This window comes from Zalophus californianus, chromosome 1, assembly GCF_009762305.2.
Source record: "Zalophus californianus isolate mZalCal1 chromosome 1, mZalCal1.pri.v2, whole genome shotgun sequence".
In the NCBI taxonomy this organism is placed as follows: Eukaryota; Metazoa; Chordata; class Mammalia; order Carnivora; family Otariidae; genus Zalophus; species Zalophus californianus.
Genome location: NC_045595.1, coordinates 65492475 through 65512773, shown reverse-complemented (window position 1 = coordinate 65512773; position 20299 = coordinate 65492475). Strand labels below are relative to the sequence as shown.

General features: G+C 48.3%; 1 protein-coding gene across 3 annotated transcripts in view; it reads left to right on the top strand.

Annotated features, from left to right (window-relative positions):
• DCLK3 (doublecortin like kinase 3) overlaps positions 1-19856 on the top strand; it is a 48080-nt gene extending 28224 nt beyond the window's left edge. The window contains exons 3-5 of one of the 3 annotated variants that reach the window (XM_027581828.2): positions 11642-11774; positions 14445-14612; positions 16839-19856. In XM_027581828.2, coding sequence (XP_027437629.1) covers positions 11642-11774; positions 14445-14612; positions 16839-17032 — 495 coding nt within the window. In that variant the 3' untranslated portion in view covers positions 17033-19856. The remainder of the gene's footprint in view (positions 1-11641; positions 11775-14444; positions 14613-16838) is intronic. The other 2 variants (XM_027581827.1, XM_027581826.2) reach the window with 2 other exon arrangements.
• Positions 19857-20299: the final 443 nt, after the last annotated feature.

The following is a 20299-nucleotide window of genomic DNA, read 5'->3' as shown; positions in this document are numbered from 1 at the left end:
CAGGCGCAGAGATAGAGATGGGGCGGGGCAAACTCAGCTGTGAGTCTTCTCCCACTTTCTCATTCGTTAAACCTTGCCGACGTGATTGTAACGTTCTGACTGGGGCTTCTGGCTCAGGACTCCATAGAACTGGGCATTCTGTGTGGATGCGGGTATACTGTTGATACCAGCCCAACCTTTAGTTTCTAACTACCGTTTGGGCAAGGAGACTCCACTTTTCCGTATCGAGACAAAACTCTTAAAATCCCTTTCAGTCAGTCGGATAGAATATATAGAGTCAGGTTAAAGGATGATTTGTCTAAGAATCTCATGTGGGCCACATGCTCAGGCATTTGACCCCAGGTGCCTTTTCAAGATGGTAAATTTCCCCTGTAGGAACCATCTCTGATGTTTTGACCTTGTCAGGTCCCGGGGCACCACTGGAGGCCCCTGAATAAGGAATGGTGACCATGACAATAGTAATTCTGTTGATCATAACTTTGGCTTTCCTGGGTAGGACCTTGACCTTGGGAATTTTGATAAATTACGTGTACGGCCATACCGTGGTGGGCTTGGTGTTCTATGTTAGTTCATTACCTTTCCGGGAAGGAGTTGGAGGCGGAAACATAGAGATGTGTGCCCATGGAGATACTGCTTGTGTGTTTGCATCCAGGGGAGCGGGTGCATTGTGAGGGCTGAGGAGAGGATAGGAGAGGGAGAAGACACCCTTCCTGGCTCTCCTTGTTGCAGCTGTGAGCTACCTTCCAGCTGCCGTGGGACCACGTGACTGCAGTGGGGTAAATCAGCGCTTCTTAAATCGCCACGTGCACAGGAATCTTGATAAGATGCAGATGCTGATTTAGTCGGTGTGGGAGGGGCCTGAGATGCTGCATTTATAATAAGTTCCCAGGTGGTGCTAATGGTCTGCAGAGCATACCTTGTGGAGCAAGGGCTCAAATAATGAAGACATCTAGTTGTCTCAGTGACAGGAAGCCTGGAGACAAGTGGTTGCAGGGATGGTTAATGGAGCAGGTCAGAGATCTCAAGGCAGTTTTTGCCATTTCCCTCAGGGCCCCCAAGTGTCTGCCATGCGCCAAGGATCACACTGTCACACTCACATAAATGGCAGGAGAAATAGGGGGTGGACGCTTGCTGGTGTTCTCCCTTTCTCAAGTGGAGGACGCTGGCTCAGGAGCTCCTCAGCACACTTCCTGTTCTATCTCATTGGCCAGGATGGGTCCCTCAGCATGGGTCTGGCTCAGGGTCATGGGGGGGGGCGGCTGCCACGTCTTCCCTCACTCTTCTCCGCATCCCCATTGTGGGGTCACAGGGATGCTGCCGAGTGCTCTTTCAGGAGATCTGGGGGACTGCTGGATGTAGGACAAATCTGGGGGACTGCAGTTTTCAGGAAAGCATGGATAAGAAGTGCCTGCCAGGTCTCTGTTTCCGGAGTCACCCAAATTTCAGGGGTTATTTTTCTGGATCTCTTGGGGCCCCCCAGCCTCATAGAAAGTTGGGTCTCCTCATTCTATGGTACAAGGCATCTCTCAAATGCTTTCCCTTCCTCTCAGCCTGCTTTTGTTTACCCTGCCCTGGTGGGGACATAACAGCCCTGTTATTCTGCACGCAGACCCCCAGGCCTCCCGCCCTGACCCACACTGTCTCCTTGTCCAGCTGTGGTTGCATCTGGGGTAGCCATGCCCTTTGGGCTTGGTTTCCACATGTGTGGGGGTGGGGCTCTTGGATAGGGAACGAGAAGGGTCCTTGCAGGGAAGCTTCTTTCAAGGGCTGTGCCAAGAATGACCTTGGGGTTCCAGCCACCCTCCTCCGCTAGTTTATCTGTTTTCAAGTCCGGATTTTATGTGTCAGTTTGTTTTTTACCTGCGGATCAAGCCCCGCCCACATTCCCGGGTTGTGGGGGGCAAGTGAAAGTTCTTTAGCTTTTAGGTACTTAGGTGTGGCTGCAAAATGGTAATGTTTCTAGTATTATTTTAGGTGAAACTTTGGTTTTAACAAATGTCAGGGACTCAAGGTGGTGAAGGATAGAATCAGGGAGACTGCAAAAATCTTCACTTCCTTTTAGTTAATTAATTCAAAGGGACTGGATTACACCTGTGATGGGGAACACACGGTGCTTGCTATAGACCCAGCACTGCTCCAAGCCCTTTCCTCCTGCTGCCTGCTGTATACACCCTGTGCAGTAAGTGCACTTACCACTCTTTACAGGGAAGGAAACTTAGGCCCAGAGAGGTTGAGTAACTTGCTCAGAGTCACACAGCAAATGAGGAGAAGTGGGATTTGAACCCAGGACCCATCCAAGCTCCTGGACACTCTACTAGACTGGTGCTTAGCAGATCTTAACATTTTTTTTTTTTTTTCTGTCCCTAAGTGCTAAAACTGAGATGAAAGAGATCCTTTCTTGCTGCATGGTTTCAAATCCTGGTAGATTGTAGCATAACCACAGAAAGTTAGGTCTGCGTGGGAAGTCTAGAGACCTCTCCCATATCGTAGGTGATAAGATAGGCTCAGAAAAAGTCAAGGTGGGGGCCATCTGGCTCTTTTGGTGTAAGCAGAGCTAAAACAAAAATCCAGGTAATTCCAATCCTACTTCTGAGCTCTTTTGCAAAACACATGTTGACAGTTCAGTTGCTTGACTGGATTAAATGATTTCCTTAGAAAGTTCAATGCTGAATGTGGACTCTGGTCCCTTGAGAGATGGGGGGTGGAGGGGAGGACCTGGCTGGGTTCCAGTATCAGGGAGACTGAGAAGCTGGTGAGGAGGAGCATACTCTTTGTGTTTCCATACAGAGAGAGGGGAGAGTATGGAAATCACACATTAGTCCAGGCGTTGGTTTGGAAACATCCTGCTAGTTACCTCAATGGTCTCTTTTACCAGGGGGTAGTCACTTTAGTCTGAACCTGATGGTGATGGCCCTATTTCTCTTGTTCTACACCAGGATTCTCCACTGACTGTTGGCATTTGGGCAGGATGACTCTGCTGTGGGGGCTGTCCTGGGCATTGTAGGAGGTTTAGCGGCTTCCTGGCCTCTACCCACTAGATGCCACTAGCATCCCCGAGGTGTGATAACCAAAAATGTCTCCAGACACTGTCTGGTATCTCTTGGGTGGTAGTAGAGGACTGTGCCTGGAGAATCACTACCTATACTTGTTGCACTGAGACATTGACTCTGTGCTCCCACCTGATTAGAGCCCGTGTCCCGTCAGAGCACACACAAACTTTATTGTCATGTCATTTTAGCACGTTGGTCACGATTCTATGCACTCTGCATTTTCATAGAATTCTCGCATCAACCCTATGGGGAAGGCTTCATTACTTCCATGTACACGTGGGGAAACTGAGGCTACACCACACCAAGGGGATGGCCGGAGATCCCCCAGCAGGGGGTGTTTGGCCACAGAGCCTGGGGGGGTAGTCCCTGGATGCCGTGTCTTTTTAATCCAGTGTTGGGTGTGGCCAGCCCTGATGCTGAAGAGTGGAGGGTGGACTGTAGATGTTCCCTGGCTCACGTAGGGCGGGCCCGTGGTTGGCCGCTCACTTCAGGTCACCACCTGATTGTCTGATGTGATGAGCATCTCAAACTCAGGATGCCGAAACCGGGTTTCACACGGAACCTGCGCTTCTCCCATACTTCTCCAGCCCAGAACACGGCTGCATCATCACCTAAACAGACGTGCTATCTCCCAACTTAAGAAAACAAACCTTGTTTTCTCCACGTCCCCCTCAGCTACTACCCCACTTTTATGAACTACACCCCCCCCCCGCCGAAAGACAGGGCAGACACCCCCCCCCTCGTCTGCCCTGTTTGTGGTTTTCCACATTCTGTTCCATCCTGAACTCCAGGCGGGCTCTCATCCCCATATTGGGCTGCAACCCACCTTCTCTGTCACATGGGGCCCCCACTGGCCCAGCTGCTGGTGGCAGGAAGCTCAGCTGCCCCAGAGCCCCTTTCCTCACCCTCCCCATTCAAACCTTATCTTCGCCCTTAGGATGGCACTTGTCCCCACCTCCACTCCACCACAAGAGACCAAGCCACCATCATCTCCTGTTGGGACTATGGTAGTGGCCGCCTCACTGGTCCTCTCTCTTCCTCTAAAGGCTATCTTCCTCCCAGAAGCCGGAGTGATCTCTGAATGTAAATCAGACCCTATAACTCCTCTCCTCAGTCATCATTGGCTTTCTGTCACACTCAAAGTAAAAGCCAAGTTCATTTCTGTGAGCTCCAAGGTTTTGCATCATGTGGCCTCTGGCTTCCTCTCAGAGCTCCACTCCAACCGCTTACTCCTTCACTCTCTCCACTCCTGCCCCTACTTGCTGTTCCTACATTGGGCCAAGCAAGCCCCTGGACCTTTGCACTTGCTATTTTCTCCACCTGAAAAGCTTTCTCCTCAAATTTGAATGTGGATCACGCTTGACTTTTTTCAAATGTTACTTTCTCAATGAGTCCTGCCTTAACCACCCCATTTAAAATAGCAGCCCCTGCCGTTGTCATTTCTAGCACTGTCCAGTAGAACTTTCTGTGATGATGGAAATGTCCTGTCTCTGCACTGCCCAGTACGGTGGCCACCACTACATGGACACTTAAAATGTGCCTTGAGTGTCTGAGGAACTGAACTTTAAATTTTGTTTAAAGTAAATAGCCACATGTGGTTATTGGAAACTATACCAGACAACACAACCTTTATTTCACTTTTTCTCTTTTTTACCACACTTATCACTGTGGAACACTACATATTCATTTGAATATTATTTATTAATAGAAAGAAGGTTTATAAGAGCAAGGACTTTACCTGTTTCATCCACTGCTCCTAGTACCTAGAACAATACCTGGCAAACCCTAGGCATCTAAATGTTTGTTGGGTGAATATCAGGTGTTAATGAAGTAGAAAAGTACCAGATGAAGGCCTGTCATTGGCCTGTCATGACAGGTCCCAGGGAAGACTTTGTTTCCACTGATGCTTTCAATCATTGTCTTGTATTAGGGTCTATCTTTTGCTGTTGAAATATAAATTGATTCTAGGCATTGGTATTTTGGTATTTCAGTGTCAGTTGGTTTCTAAGATCATAAAGTCCTCATAGCCAGTTGAAAATGGGACCTTGGAGGGAAAAGGCCGGAAGGACCATGAAGGATCAAGTAAGAAGTAGGCTTAACCACATCTGAATTTTTCTTGGCTTGGGGTGGGGTGGGGTGGGTGGGGGGGGCGGTGGTACTACTTGCTGCTTGGTCTATACTCTGCTGCCATCTTCTGTTCAGAGATGAACATTGCAAGGTCACATTTAAATTGAGGTACCATTGAAGGACAGGAGGCTGTTAATTGTTCAGAAAAATAAAGATTCCTCTTGAAGCTTTGAGGCCCTCCAGGTGTTATATAGGTGCTTATGTAAATAATAGAGAACACCTGGATTCAAATCAGGGAACTTTGGTGTGGCTGGGAAAGGGGGTGATGCATGCAGATGGATCAGCAGTCCTGACAGTGCTGTGTGAATTCATCTCTAACACTCTTGCAGTTGGAGGGCAGCTGAAAACCGAGCTCTGGAAGGAACATGACCCAGAGCAGTGAGTCTCTATGGACCAGAAGACAGAGAAATGGAAATGTCAGTGAAGCAAGTTCAGATGTGGGCACAGGGGCTATGGGCCAAACCTGGCCAGCCTGGCCCACGAACGTGTAGGGAAGGAAAAAAGCCCTTTTGTCTCCACCCTCCTGGGTTCTTTGGCAGGACCCTGGAAATTAAATCGAGAAAAGACAGACTAACAAGAGAAAAACAGACGGAGGGCATGAATGCAGCACACGCACATGGGGGAACTCTGGGATGAGTAACTCCAACGGGTAGTTCAAAATCGGGGCTTTATAGAGCGTCGTAAAAGAACGATACATTTTTAGAGAAGTGACAAGATAAAAGAAAAAGGGTTTCCAGGATTTTAGGGACAGCAAATTGTGGCAAGTAAAATCATGGGAAAACTAGTGGAAGATAGGAGTTGTTTAATAATCAATATGTCAAAGTGGAATAACTTGGGGTAGCATGTTCTGAACCCCTCAAAAGGCTTTCTGAGGGAGGGGCATCAGAGTGGGACACCGAATGGAGTCTTTGGCTGTCTTTATGGCCACGCAGTGCCCCATTCACTGAGAGGCCTGAGGTCCACTGTCCTGATCAAATTACACGTGGAACGTAGTGTTCATTTCTGAGGGTTCTTTGTTAAGAGAGGCATCGATGAAATGGAGACCATCCAGGACTTGACGGTGCACACGACTCACCCTGGGGGCTTGTCGACATGTAGGTTCAGGTTCAGTGGGTCTGGGCAGCCCAGATCTCTGCCCAAGCGATGATGGTGCTGTTGGTTCAGGCAATGAACTTAGTGTAGGAAGGAGCTAGAAAGGGGTGATGGTCAGGAGAGTAGGTCTTATAAGGATCAATTGGAAGATCCTCAGATGTGAAGTTAGAGAAACCAGAGGTGACCTGCGGATCCTGATAGCTGTTTCCCTTTGGGACGAGTGTGGCTTTCACCAGTTCCCTCCCCGAGGGCAGACTCAGATAACTGTGTAGGGGGTGGAATTTGGAATCAACACAGGGGTGAACCTCCTCACAAGTTAAAGTGGCCACAAATGGGATGAACTGCCTGTTAAAGTTGTGGGATCCCTTCCATGTTGAGATTTCAATCAGAAGTGAACAGTCGTTGGTGGGAGGGTGTTTTACACACGTTCCCATCTGGGTGGAAAAGCTGATGGTTTCAGAAGTCCCTCGGATGCTAGGAGGACGAGTTATGCCGGGAGGATGTCATTTGATTTCACGATTAAGGTAGGGAATTGTTCTGAAGCCAAGAATGGGAGGTGCCTGTAGAAACAAAACAAAATGAAACTCACACAGTCAGTGCAGGACCTTAAGTATAATCAAGCTGCTCACGTCGATGAAATAGATGAGAAAGCCGCAAGTCACACGGACGGCTCCAAAGGATGTGACGTCTCTGCTGAGAGTAGAAGCTGGAGACAGCAGAACTAAAAACACCGGTGGTCTCAAGCCGCTTTCTGGAAGGGACAAACGGCTCCACAGATCTCAACCAGACCCTGGGCTCAGCGCCTGCTGTGGGCAGTGCCGTGGGGATGATCCCAAGTCACGCGCGGAGCGGGATGAAACCGTGAAGAGACAAGAAGCAGCATGCCATGTGTTAGGAAGGCCACAGAATGATGTAAAACGCGGATTCGGTGTTTGGAAGTGCGTGCCTCAGCATGTGGACATTTAACCTAATAAATGTGCGAAACAAAACACTGGGTGTCCACCATGTTGAATCTGCTGGTCCTTCAGCGGAGCCAGGGTTTGGAGTTGGGGGGGTTTCTCTGAGGAAAGGACCGGTTTGTTATTTCTCCTGGGGGCGTATTTTATTTTGGTGTTATCAAGGCAGCCAGATGCTTTTCCTGCTGATCATTTGGTTGGGAGAATACAAATATTTGTGGGGGACATATTTTTTCAGCAGTTACCCAGCAAATGTGATTAATGTAGATGATCCAGCTGGAAATTCTAGGCTCCATACTATTTTGTTGTCCTCCCCTTCCAAACTCGTTTTTCTAGTCTAAATTATTCTGATCATTAGCTCCCTGTTTCCTTCTGGGCTCTGTCTGTCTCGCTACGCAGACCACAGCCGAATCGCATTTTTGTCTGCACCTGTGACTGTCCCTTCAGTTAGGTTAATTAGGGAGGCATTGATTAGGTTGCCTGCGGTAACTCAGACTCGGTAATTAAGACACGTTCTCTTCTAAGAGCAGTAAGCTCACTGGCAGGATCCAAAGCAAGTGCAGAGAACTTCCTCTTGTCTGGGGAAACCAGAGAGTGCGTGCCCCGTATTTCTGGGTGTTGCTGTGCCCATGGCTCTGTTGGTGTACAGGGAGAGCCGGTCTTCCCATTGCCCTCGGCCCCCCAGGCACTGCTGGGAGCATTGGCAACCTTTGTCCCCATTCCAGGAGAGCTGTGAGAACATGTGCCTGCAGACAAGTTGATAATTTCTCCTATAGGTGGTCCCAAGGAGCCTCTCCCCTGGGGTTCAGTCAGCCAGCCTTGTCCCTGTTTTATCATAGCTCAGTAATTAACAGCTCAGCTCCCCTTTGCCATGAGCATTCAGCTTCTATGAGGAGATGCAGGGCAGGCAAGAGCTGAGGGGGGGCTGGAGCTTTCACAGCAGAGGATGGACCAGGGCCCTGCCCGATATATGGGCCTTCGGTTTGGACAAGGGATACATCAAGGACAACCTCCCATGCTTCTCATTTTCTCTGAAGTCAGTCCTGCTCTTGGGGTTACAGAGGCTAAAATAATAGGGTTTACTTAACAAACACTTATGTCATGCTTCTTAGGTGCTGGGGTACTGTTTATCCCACCTTACAAATGTTAATTCATTAAATTCTCACCACACATCTCATTCACATCTCACTTTACAGATGAGGAAGTGGGGGCACAGAGAGGACCAGTGACTTAGCCAGTTACACCAGTAAATGGTGAGCTGGAGTTTGCACCTGGCTGTTGGGCTTTAGAGTCTGTACATGTAATGGGTGCGTGACGCTGAATCGTCCTGCAAAGGGTTATTTCAGTGCGGGACATGAGGAAGCCGCCCAGAGCACCCCCCTCCAGGAGAACCAGAAGCAGGTGGACCTGAGGCCGACCTCTGCCAGGAGGGGACAGAGCCAGTCACCTCGACCCTGATTTTACCCATTTGTTACAAAAGGGGCTTTTGCCATCAATCCCTCAGGTGGTGCTGGGTCCAGCAGGGGTCCCTCCAGGGGGGAAGGTGGCTGTATTCCTGGGGGCACTTCTGTGTGACCAGGATCCCCAGGGCACTGGCTGTATGTCTGGATTTCAAGACGGCCATAGGGGCTGTAATTTTTTTTTTTTTTAAGTGGAAAATAGAAGTTTTGTTGAGAACGTGCCTTGGAAAAAACTCCAAAGTATAAATTTACTTAATCTTATATGTAACAAAATTTATGTTTTAATTAAAACTATGCATTAATTTCTTCCCCCCAGCTTTATTGAGGTGTGATTGACAAATAAAATTGTGATATATTTCAAATGTACACCATGATGATCCAATCCAATACACGTATACATTGTGGAAGGATTTCCACACTCACGTTAATTTCCCTGTCCATCACCTCGTAGAGCTGCTTTGTTTTTTGTGGCATTTTTTTTTTCTTGTAAGGATGTTTGAGATCTCTCTTGGTACCCTTGGACCACCAGCTTTCCCCAGTCCCTGGTGACTGCCGTTCTACTCTTTGTTTCTAGGAGCTGGACTTTTTCTGTTTGTTTTTTAAGATTCCACTCTTGTCTCTGCCCTCTATGGATAAATTCCCCTCTGGGCCCAAGACCTTGACAGCCCCCAGCTTTGTCCTTTCTGTTGGGAGGAAAGGCAGGATGTGACGACAGGTGCACCTTTCCCAAGAGGCAGAGGACAGGAGGGAGGAAAAGATGTCACACTTGCAGAATCTACCATTCAAAACTCCCTGCTAGAGATCGCGTGGGCCGCTTTCTGTGAACAGGAGGTTGGAAGGATGGGTAACAAGGCTGCTAAAGGGGCTCGGAACGCCTTCCAGGTAGGGAACCAGCATCTTCCTGGTGTGCACAGACCAGCTGCCAGGGGCGGCTACCTGGATTGCTGCAGAGCAGGGCCCGCGCGGGGCCGGAGCTGGAAGCAGGCAGGTACCACCGGGTTGTGACACCTCGCTTCCTGCCTCCCGGGAACGAGGGGCCGTGGGAATCCTTTGGCTTCTGCCTTTATTTCTTGGTGTCCTGAGACTTGGTCAGGGGGAAGGCTGTTGCTCTGAGTCTTAACACTCTCTGATGTTTGGAGGCCAGACCTCCTATGGGTCGCCCTTCTGCCTTACTTTTTTGGGTACCAACTAGCGTTGAAGAAGGTTGGAGTTCTGATGTGCCCAATGATTTAACCTTTCCCCAGAGTGCAAAAGCGCCTGCGTAGCAAGGAGGGAGCCAATGCACCTTTCACTTACTGCAAAATATGCTAGGTTTGCCCCCTCGCTGTTTGTTTTTACGTGAAATAGAACATATCTTTACTTACGCTGTGTCTTGCGTGGTGGTCTAAGTATCTGCTAGACTCACCTCTTGAGATTCATTTCTTTAGGGGAAGACCCACCTCTTCCTAACACATCATCTAGCATGCAGACGCCTTGAGGGAGAAGGACAGGACACATCAGCTGGGCAGTGGGAATTGGTTTACCAGTGATCAGAAAGCTGGCCACCGGAATTTGTTTGGAAGAATGAGACGCAGGTGGGATCCATTTTGACGAGGACAGAGGAGAGCAGGGGCTCTCCGTCTTCATTTCACAGTGAGGGTCACATCTTTTCTGTTGCTCTAAAAATGACTGATTTTCCCCTTCTCCAAAACCTGGTGGAAGTGGGGTCTAAAGAGTCAGAACTAACTTCTTTCACCTTCATGCAAAAATGTTAACAGAACCCAGTCTGTCAGTTCTCATATATATATATATCTCATACATATATATATGTACCATATATATATATATGAATAAATCCCAATTTAGTAGTATTAATTCTGTATTATGTGGAAACAAGGACAACCACCTCATCCTGGTTTGCCTGTGACTGTCCTAGTTTATTTTTTTATTTATTTACTTGAGAGCAGGGGAGGGGTGGGGGGGGAGAGAGAGAATGTCAAGCAGACTCCCTGATAAGCTCAGAGCTCGACACAGGGCTCGATCTCACGACCCTGAGATCAGGACCTGAGCTGAAATCAAGAGTCGGATGCTTAACGGACTGAGCCACCCAGGCGCCCAGAGATTGTCCTAGTTTTAAAAATGAAAATCTCACATCCTGGGAACCCTTCAGTCCCTGGTGGCCTGGGACAGTTGGTTACTTTAGAGGAGGACTTCGCAGGGTAGATTATGGACACTGATTGGAACTCCTGACATAAGCCTAATTGCTGGAATTGATTACCTCCCTCCCTTTTTAAAGGAGAAGACAGGCTTAGATGAGTAAAGAAATTGGTCCAAGACCATCCAGAGGCAAGTCTTGGATTTGGAACTAAAGACTTCTGGTCTGTTTGGTCCTTAAGACCTTCCCCAGTCCTCAAATTAGGGTCTGTACCTAGCGTTTCTCCACTGCTTACTTACTTCTTCCTTCTAATTTCTAGTTCTTTCCCTTTTTTTTTTTTTTTCCTGCCCAGATTTCGCATTCCCCAGAGACATTTTCTAGTCCTCACTAATGCTAGTCAGGGCTCAAAATATCATTGATCCTTGTTCTAACTCAGTGGTGCCCAATAGAAGTTTCTGTGATGATGGAAAGGTTCTATAATTGCACTGTTCAATATGGTAGCCATTAACCCTCAATGGCTCTTGAGCACTTGAAATGTGGCTAGTGTGTCTGAGAAACTAAATTTTTAATTTGATACAAATTTTAATAGCCATCTGTGGCAATATGGTACTACTGTAGTGGACAACACAGTGAATCTAACTCATTGGTGTTTTACTTGAAAATGTGAGTATCCGTCACCGAAATCAGGTTGGGTTTATCAGCTATAAGCTCAAGTAGGTTTATCGTTTGCTTTTCCTGACCTTGCGTGCTTGTTGTCTCATTAGTTTTTCTTCTTTGTTCTCATCACAATTTTGGTGATTTGGAGATTTTGTTTTCTTACAGGTTCAGCGAAATGAGGACAAATCTACCACCTTGAAATTGGCTGATTTTGGCCTTGCAAAGCATGTGGTGAGACCTATATTTACTGTGTGTGGGACTCCAACTTATGTAGCTCCTGAAATTCTTTCTGAGAAAGGTACGTGTTATACCTTGCTCCAAGGGACTCTGGTTCACTTACTAACAAATGTCTTATTTTTAATATTTAATATTTTTCAATATGGGGCAATCAAAAATCTCAGAGTTGGCACCAGGCTTGCACTTGGATTTTAATGGAGATACTTGAAACAGAGCCCCCACCAAAGCATGTGGACTTTTTCCTCATCTGGGCTGCCCTTACAGTGGAGTGTTTGGGGTGTGTGTGTGTGTGTGTGTGTGTGTGTGTGTGTGTGTGTGTGTGTGTGTGTGTGCGCGCGCGCGCTGGCAGGAGAGCGAGATAAAAGATGATGGAGAATTAGCCAGGGGACTCAAACAAGCAAGGCTATTTGTGCCACTGACCCAAGGCTACCTGTAATGGGAAAAATTTGAAGCAGTTCTTATGGTAATCGGCTTAAAAATTCCTCCTCCAACTTTGAATTTTAAGGAACAAGGTGTCCCATTTCAAACCCCATGAGTAGTATTTATTACCAGTTTGTATATCATACGAGGATCCAATGAACTGTTTTAGTGGCACATTCCATAAAGTACATAAAAAGGAAACCGTTATTATTATTATATGGCTCCAAATATATGAATGACTGTTTAGCCACTGTAGCACTTTGGGAGAAATGAGTTCAGGTGTCATATGTAAGATGGAAAGCTCTGGATGGGTTGTGGGGTTGGTGGGGAGAAGGGAGAGAGTTTCCCAGCAGCAGAAGCATCAGGGAAGCTAAGACGGGGAGACAGGACTATGCACGGGGGTTGGGTGGTAGAGCCATTGACAAGACTGGTCTCAGTTTTGCAGAGGGCGATTTAGTTGGCTGACTAGGTTGAGTCTGGATTCTCCACAACGGGGGAGGCTGAGCAGAGGAATTTGGACTCAGTGTGGCCAGCAGAGTGGCTATGGTACTGTGGTGACAACCACAGACATTTTAGTGGAGGTATCAATGACCTGGGTAAAAGAAGGAAAGCAAATAGTCTCCCTGAATGCTGAGGGAAACCACAGCCTTGGTGCTGATACCAACTAAGGGTGTTGGAAAGCTCTTTTGGGAGATGCGGTGGGTGGGTTGAAATTTTAAACACAGTGATTTGGTAGAGGTATGAGGATGGATACGTGGACTTGTCCAGTTGGCAGGGAGGTCAGGCCCTGGGCTGAGCGGGTGCTTTTGAGACTCCTCAACGCGGAAATGGCAGCCCACGCGGGCGAGATAAGGAGCTCCTCATGATGCCAGCAAGGGCGGCCGGGGACAGACTCTGGAGGGAGGCCCAGAGTTGGGGGATGGAGAAGGAGGGACGGGTTAGCAGCGGACCAGGCAGTGGAAGCAGGCGGACGAGGAGAGCACGGTGTCACAGAGGTCGACGGGCACGTTTCAAGATGGGAGGCCAAGCTAAGCCAGACCCTCCGGAGTGTGAAAGGTAGTACAGAGCTGAGAAAAGGCCAGTGAAGTTGGCCACAAAGAGGTCAGCAATGATTTATTTCTGTAATATATATATATATATTTTTGCTGATTTGTCTTGACACCATTGCTCTGGGGCTTAATAATGAATATCCAACTTCCCAATTATAGCTGCTGAGTGTTTTCCTTTTCCAAAGGTAAAAAGTTAGAACATGTTTGAAAATGTCCATACTGCTGTTATAGGGTTTTGTGAGGATGATTGGGCAGTGCATATCAAAAACCTTCACTGTGTAAACCTTTACTGTATTGTGCATTTAATTTCCAGAAAGTTATTGCAAGGATATAGTCAGAGATGTGCACAAATATTTAATAGATGAGGATGTTCATCACAGAATTCTAGTGTAAGAAAGTTAGGAGATACTTAAATTGCAACATAGAGGATTTATTATGTAAAGGGAATACTGACAGCTATTAGAAATCATGTTTTTGAAGAATTTTTTTTTAATATTCTTTATAGGAAATTCCTCCATAGGAAATGCCATGGTATATTAAGTGAATGAAATAGGGTATAAAATATGTCCAATGTGACCCTAATCTCGTTACAGGAAGTAGAAGTATGTGTGGGTGTGTGTTTGTGTGTGTCTGTGGGCTCATGGGGGGATACAGCTAGTAATGTCAGTCTTTTTATAATCATAAGAGAGAGCCAGTAAAAATATTTTTTCAACGTGAAAGACAGTGACTGGGATGGAGAGGCTGCTGGGGTAGACCAGGACTTCTTGAGTTGTCTCTGGGGAAGGTTTTAGAATTTCTAATATAGTGCGGGCCCACATGAAGCTCTGCTACGTGGGCCGAGGTCACCGCTCATGCCACGCGTGACTTACCACGTGTGCTCGACAACCCGCGAACTCTGCCCTAAACTCCGTTCAGTGAGACGTGTCCTTGACCCTGGAGCTGGATGTCATGGCCATGCCCAATTGCTATGAGTTTCCAAACGTTTACTTTCAGTTTCTGTGCTTATTTTATCCCAGACCGGTAAGAAAGGGTGCCAAACTGGCAGTCGTCTGAGGACCAAGCTTTGGGTAACACTGGAGTCGACCCCCCATTTGTAGGCATTGGCAGCAAAGCACCCCCCCCCCCCCATGTGTTTAGAAGTGGCTGGTGCTTACTGAAAGCTGCGGGCCTTGGTCACCCAGAACCACAGTTCCCCACATTTGTCACCTCCTGTGTGATCCAGCCTGGTCTCAGTTTGGCTTGTGTCTCTGCCTGTCGCACAGGTTACGGGCTGGAAGTGGATATGTGGGCCGCAGGCGTGATCCTGTATATCCTACTGTGTGGCTTCCCTCCTTTCCGCAGCCCGGAGAGGGACCAGGACGAGCTCTTTAACATCATCCAGCTGGGCCACTTCGAATTCCTGGCCCCTTACTGGGACAATATTTCTGACGGTGAGATTGGCTCCCCCAAGCGGGGGACACGAGGCGACGTTAGAGCTGGAGCCCGTCCTGGGTTCTGCCGGCAGAGCAGGTTTTAGGTCAGCTGTGTAATGAGGCGTGCAGGGGCCACCTCAGAACCGGGCAGGGAGAGGGGCTGTCGGCCTGCGCTTCATCCTTTGTTACCTGTGAGCTTCGTGGAGATTTATTTGTATAGCACTCTGGGAAACAGGACTTGCTTTGGATTCAGTGAAAAAGTCTGACCACTGGTTGCAGTTACTAGATACTTAAGGCAGTGGAGGGACCTCAGAACTGAAGAATATCAGAAATATAAACCCTCATTTGGAAAGATCACAGTCATCTCGGATATAGAAGTACTGGGAATTGAGCAGCCTGGGAATGCATATCTTCCTGGTGAACAGCCAGGGTTTGTGCAGGGCTGTAGTTGGAGCACGGAGGCTCTGGAAGGCAGTGGGTGACGGTCTTAGCTATCTTAAGTGGAACAGAGGCATGTCGGGTCTTCCTCCTTTTTGGCCCCTTTCAAAACCCCCCTTTCCCCTTTTTGCTACTGATTTGTCGGTACCACCCATTACCCTGATAAAACTGGGAACTGGATATTCGGGGGTTTTGAGTCTTTGAGTCTCTAGCTTAAAAAGTAGAATAGGAGTGATAACTTTATTTTCCCTCAATTTCCCCAACCATGTCATCTAAGATGAGTTATTGAACTGCCCTCATCCCCAGCCTCAGTCTCCTTACTTGGGGTTGGGGGATGAGGCAAGGAGAAAGCTTCATTTTCTTCGCCCCTTAAGTAAGGTAGAGAGAGGGGTGGCGTGCTGCGGGTGGAGTGAGGGTCTTGAGCTGAGCAAGCCAGTGGTGACTTGGGAGTTGAAGGACTGAAAATCATTTTAGAAAGTTCTGTGAAGCAGTGTCCTTAGATTTGGGTATGGTGGCCCCTGCCCTGAGCCCCATGCCTTAGAGAGGGCCCTACTCTGGTTATACCCACCCCACAGAGCAAGGGGATTCTGGAGCCAAGGAGATGTGTCCTCCAGAACCCAGGTCCCCCATTCTAGGTCACTTAATCAGAACCCCAGAATTCTCTGCCCAAATGGTGCAGGCCTACTTCCAAGACTGGGGAGACCTCTTTACCCAGAAACTTCCTATATTGCCCCAGGGTAGCCAAGGAGGCTCTGTTCAGAGGGGTAGAGAGAGCTTGGACATGTTGGTGGGGTGTTCAGTTGTCCACACTTGTACATGTGAGTCTGAGAATTCCCAGTTTAAACCTGACCCACTCCCCGCTGAGTCCTCTGGGGATCTTGATGGAGTGATGCTGTTTGGGGTGGGTGCCCAGGCACTTTGTTGGCAGAACTCACCCAGCTTGAAGGGGGCGAGGTAGGAGAAATCCTGTGGCTTCCATGCTTAAGAGGCGGCCGGAAAGTGGTGTAGAGGAGGGGCTCATTGGTGGGTGAGCAGCTGATCTTAAGCAAGAGTCATCACCCAAGAAAGGTAGGGAGAAGTGGGTGGTGTTTTTCTCACGTGATCAAAAAGGAAGCTCAGGGAGCTGACCAGGGAGAGCCAACAAGCCACAGAGAAGTCGTTTCTCCCCCCCCTTGCCTGCCACCTGGCCCACCAGTTGCCCCCCCCCCCCCATCTCTCTAGAATCAGTCATGATCTTGGGCAGGAAATGAAATTCATTTTGACTTGGTGCTGTTTTGTACTTAGGTTTCCTTCACGTGTTTCTCAACTTTGTCAGGGTGAAGGCATATTTACCAACTTAGGAAGGAGATTGAACAGATTTTATTTAACAGCCCGACGATTGATTTCAAAATGTAAGATATGTAGACATATGGTATGTGGCCTCCATTTGTTCTCTTGCGCGGGGCGCCATGGCTGTCAGGGGTGGGCCTGGCCCCCTGACTCTAGAAACGAACGGACATCCTCTAAGGCTCTGCTGTCCCGACATGGTAGCCCCTCGCCGCTCATGGCTGTTGCAGTTGAAACGTGCACTCGTTGAAAGTCAACACATAAAAATTCCATTGCTCAGTCTCGGTAGCCATGTTTCAGATGCTCAGTGGGTAGTGCAGACATGGAAGGCTCTCAGCATCACAGAAAGTTCTGTGGGGCAGCGCCCTCTAGTGTGTGGTGCTGACATAGGCGTTTGTGATCTCAGTTCGTGCGCGGGGCGGACAAATTCAGAGCCACCTGCATTCATTTCATTTTCTCTTCCTTCTCACCCTCCCACAGCTGCCAAAGATCTGGTGAGCCGGTTACTGGTGGTAGACCCCAAAAAGCGCTACACCGCCCACCAGGTCCTTCAGCACCCCTGGATTGAAACTGCGGGAAAGACTAGCACAGCGAACCTCCAGAAGGAGGTGCCCCCCGGCAGTGAAGGCCACATCCGGAGGCAGCACAAGCGGTCTGCTGAGCAAGCCTCGTAGTGGCCGCCTCGGGTACTATGCAGCCCCCTTCTCCCCCAGGGACAGAGAACGAGACAGAAATCCAGGAGGACTTCAGTGAGGAGGACTTCTGCCCCTCATTGGAGAATCAGGGGAAGGAGAGAGATGCTTAGTATATTTTAAAGCATATTTTAAAAAATGAACTTGAGTCTTACTGTTAAATGTTGTAACATATTTTTAGATTTGTATATTTGAAGACTTTAACACATTTATTTTGGGGGGGGTTTAAGACTATCAGGGAGGACTTTTTGGTAATAATGTTGTGTTTTGCTTCCTCCTTGTAATCAAGTTCATGGTAAACAACATGAGTGGTGCTTACCAGGATCTAAACTCCCCCTGTGAGGGTCAACAAGGTGAATCATGGTCTTTCTGTAGTAATAAAATGACTGACAGAAGTGGGTTGTATTCCGATGACTTCTTAATGCTGGTGAGGGGAGCCAGGGAAGTAGAGTTTAGACATGCTTCCTGAAGCCAATATGACTACATCTAAATGTGGTGGACACTTGATTAACTGGCAGGACCTGTTTATTTGGGATGTGCTGGTCTTGCTGTCCAGCATTTACTGAAAATCCGGTCTGGTACTGGTGGAAGAATGGAAAGGAGAAATCATTGATTTATTCTTCCCCCTCCAGCACCCCTTTATACTGTTTTTCAGCCGATTATCCCTGAGCCTGAGTCACGTCCACATGAAGCTGGGCACTCAGGCTGTGACTGTGTTAACGTTTTCAGACCACCGGGGAGCCGTTTAGTGCATTAATATGTCAGCAGTTCCGTAAATGGATTATACTCAGGCTCCAAGCTGCTCAGAGAGTTCAGCCACGTTCCTACTGCAGGGCAGACACACGGAGGCTTCAGGATGCATGTTCTCTGATTCATTCCAGATTCCTGTATGGAAATGTTGGTCTTTTCAGACGACTCGGGGGTATGCATGAGCCAAAAGCAAAACATGATCCTGATATTTTCCAAATTGACCTTTCTGGGTTATATATATGTAACCCAGCCAGTGGGACACAGAACCAATCCACCAGGGTGGGCTTCTCACCCCGCCCCCTTCTCCCTACTGGTGTTGGAGTCCTCTGGGCAGAGGAGGACAATCAGGAAACCAGGAACAGTGAGAGAGTGTTTAGTGTAAGGAATCCCTTAAGCGGGAGTTGGAACATCGCGAAAGTGCACTGGGGCCTCTGAAGTGATCTAGCAGCGGTAACGGCAGGAAATGGCTTCCAATCTGAGGTGGGGGGGCCAAAGGAAGAGGCTGGGTGATACGAACCTGGAAACTTAGAGGAGAAACCCCTTGTAGTGGAGGCTGACTGTGCCGCCCTGATCCCTCTTGAGGAGGAAGGGAAGAGGTTGCCGGGTTGGCAGTCCTCAGCAGTAACTGTCTACGGGCATCGCTTTCAGCTGGAAGAGTCGCCTCGCTCAGGGTCCCACCTCCCTCCTGGGGCAGGCTGTGTCCAGTGACTGGTCCACGCAGGGAAGGAAGGCTCGGCTCCCTTGTCCCCAGTGGGGACAGCGCTGAAGGGCCATCCCAGCCTCAGCAATCCAGTGTCGGCCTCGCCCAGTCTTGCTTTTTTCCGTTCTCAGAGGTGACCAGCCGGAGACCACTCCCTAAGAAAACTTCCGCATGCTCATCATGTCACAGTTGGCCTCCCAGGAGACAGAGCCTGTGATCCCCTCTGGAAACGTGGGACTGCTGCAAAGTGGTGACTGGTGCTTTCACCTCAGGGGCTCCGAGGAGGGAGCCGGGGCCCACACACCTGAGGAGAGGGTACCACCCAGTAGGCAGTACCATGGACTCTTGTTCTGCAAACGTGGAGAGAGCCTGGAAGCTGGAACCAGTTGCCACTGGAATGGCACCAAAGGCACTACATCCAAATGAGAATTTTCAGGCCACATTAGCATCATTTGATTCTCTTGACCACTCTCTCTCTGAGCCATTTCTCCTGTTGGCTTCCACGATGCCACGTTTTTATGCTCTTCTCCCTGCATCTCTGTCTTCTCCTTTGGGTTTCCTGTATAGCTAGGTTCAGCCTTCTTCCAGTTGCTAAAGGTTGTTTCATCATTAGTCACCAGGGAAATGCAAAGTAAGGCCACAGTGAAATAATACTGTATACCTATTAGAATGGCTACAATGACAAGACTGACCATACCAAGTGTTGGCGAGGAGTTGGAGCAACTGGAACTTTTGTATATTGCTGGTGGGGATGTTCAATAGTCTCCCCTCTTTGGAGAAAAAATTGGCAGTTCCTTTAAAAGCTAACCATATCCCGCCCATATGATCCAGCCGTTCCACCCCTAGGTATTTACAAGAAAAGTTACAGTGTTTGTCCACACCAAGACTTGTACACAGATATTAATAGGTGCTATGTTTGTAGTAGCTCAAAAGTGCAAGTAGTCTGAGTGTCCATACATTGGCGATGTATAATCAAATTGTGGTGCGTCCATACAATGACTACAATTCAGCAATAACAAGGAATAAACTCTTGATTCAAGCAACAACATGGACAAAAAAAAAGAAAGTAATTAGAGTGAAGGAAAGAAGTCAGACCAAAGCAGATTACATTTCGTGTGGTCCCATCTACATACAATTCTAGAAGATGAGAACTAATCCTAGCAAGGGAGCAGATCAGGGGTTGCCTGGGGATAGGAGGGAAGGAGAAGTTACAGAAGAACGCCAGGTAACTTTGGAGGCGAGGGATATGCTCATTATCTTGAATGTAATAATGGATCTTTGGGTGTATACATGTCAAAATTTATCAAATTGTACACTTTCAGTATGTGCTGTTTATTGTGTATCACTTATACCTCAATAAAGCTGTTAAATAACATAGTTGTAGTTTCTTCAAACCCAGTCCTAGACCCTCGTCCTTACCCCCATAATCTCCCTTTACCTGTACCCGCTATCTTGCAGATGATCCTCTACCTCCCTCCTCCCAGTATGTCTCCAGCCCAGGCTTCTCCTTGTGGCTCAGACCGTCTGTCCAACTGGCCACGTGACGCATCCACATGTGGGCATACATTCCTCCAGTCCAGAATATGTGATCAGCACCCCGTACCTGGCCCTTCTTTATTGCTCCCTCTTGCACGGAACGGGACTGCTGAGCAAATTCAAAACACAGGCACCCTCTTTGAAACCTCTGTCCCCCACCTCAAATCCAGACCAACCCCCTTGGCTTTATTTTCCTTAGTGTTTCTTGAATCCAGCCTCTTAGCTTCCTCAGTTCCCCTCCTTAGGGACATCAAGGTTATTCT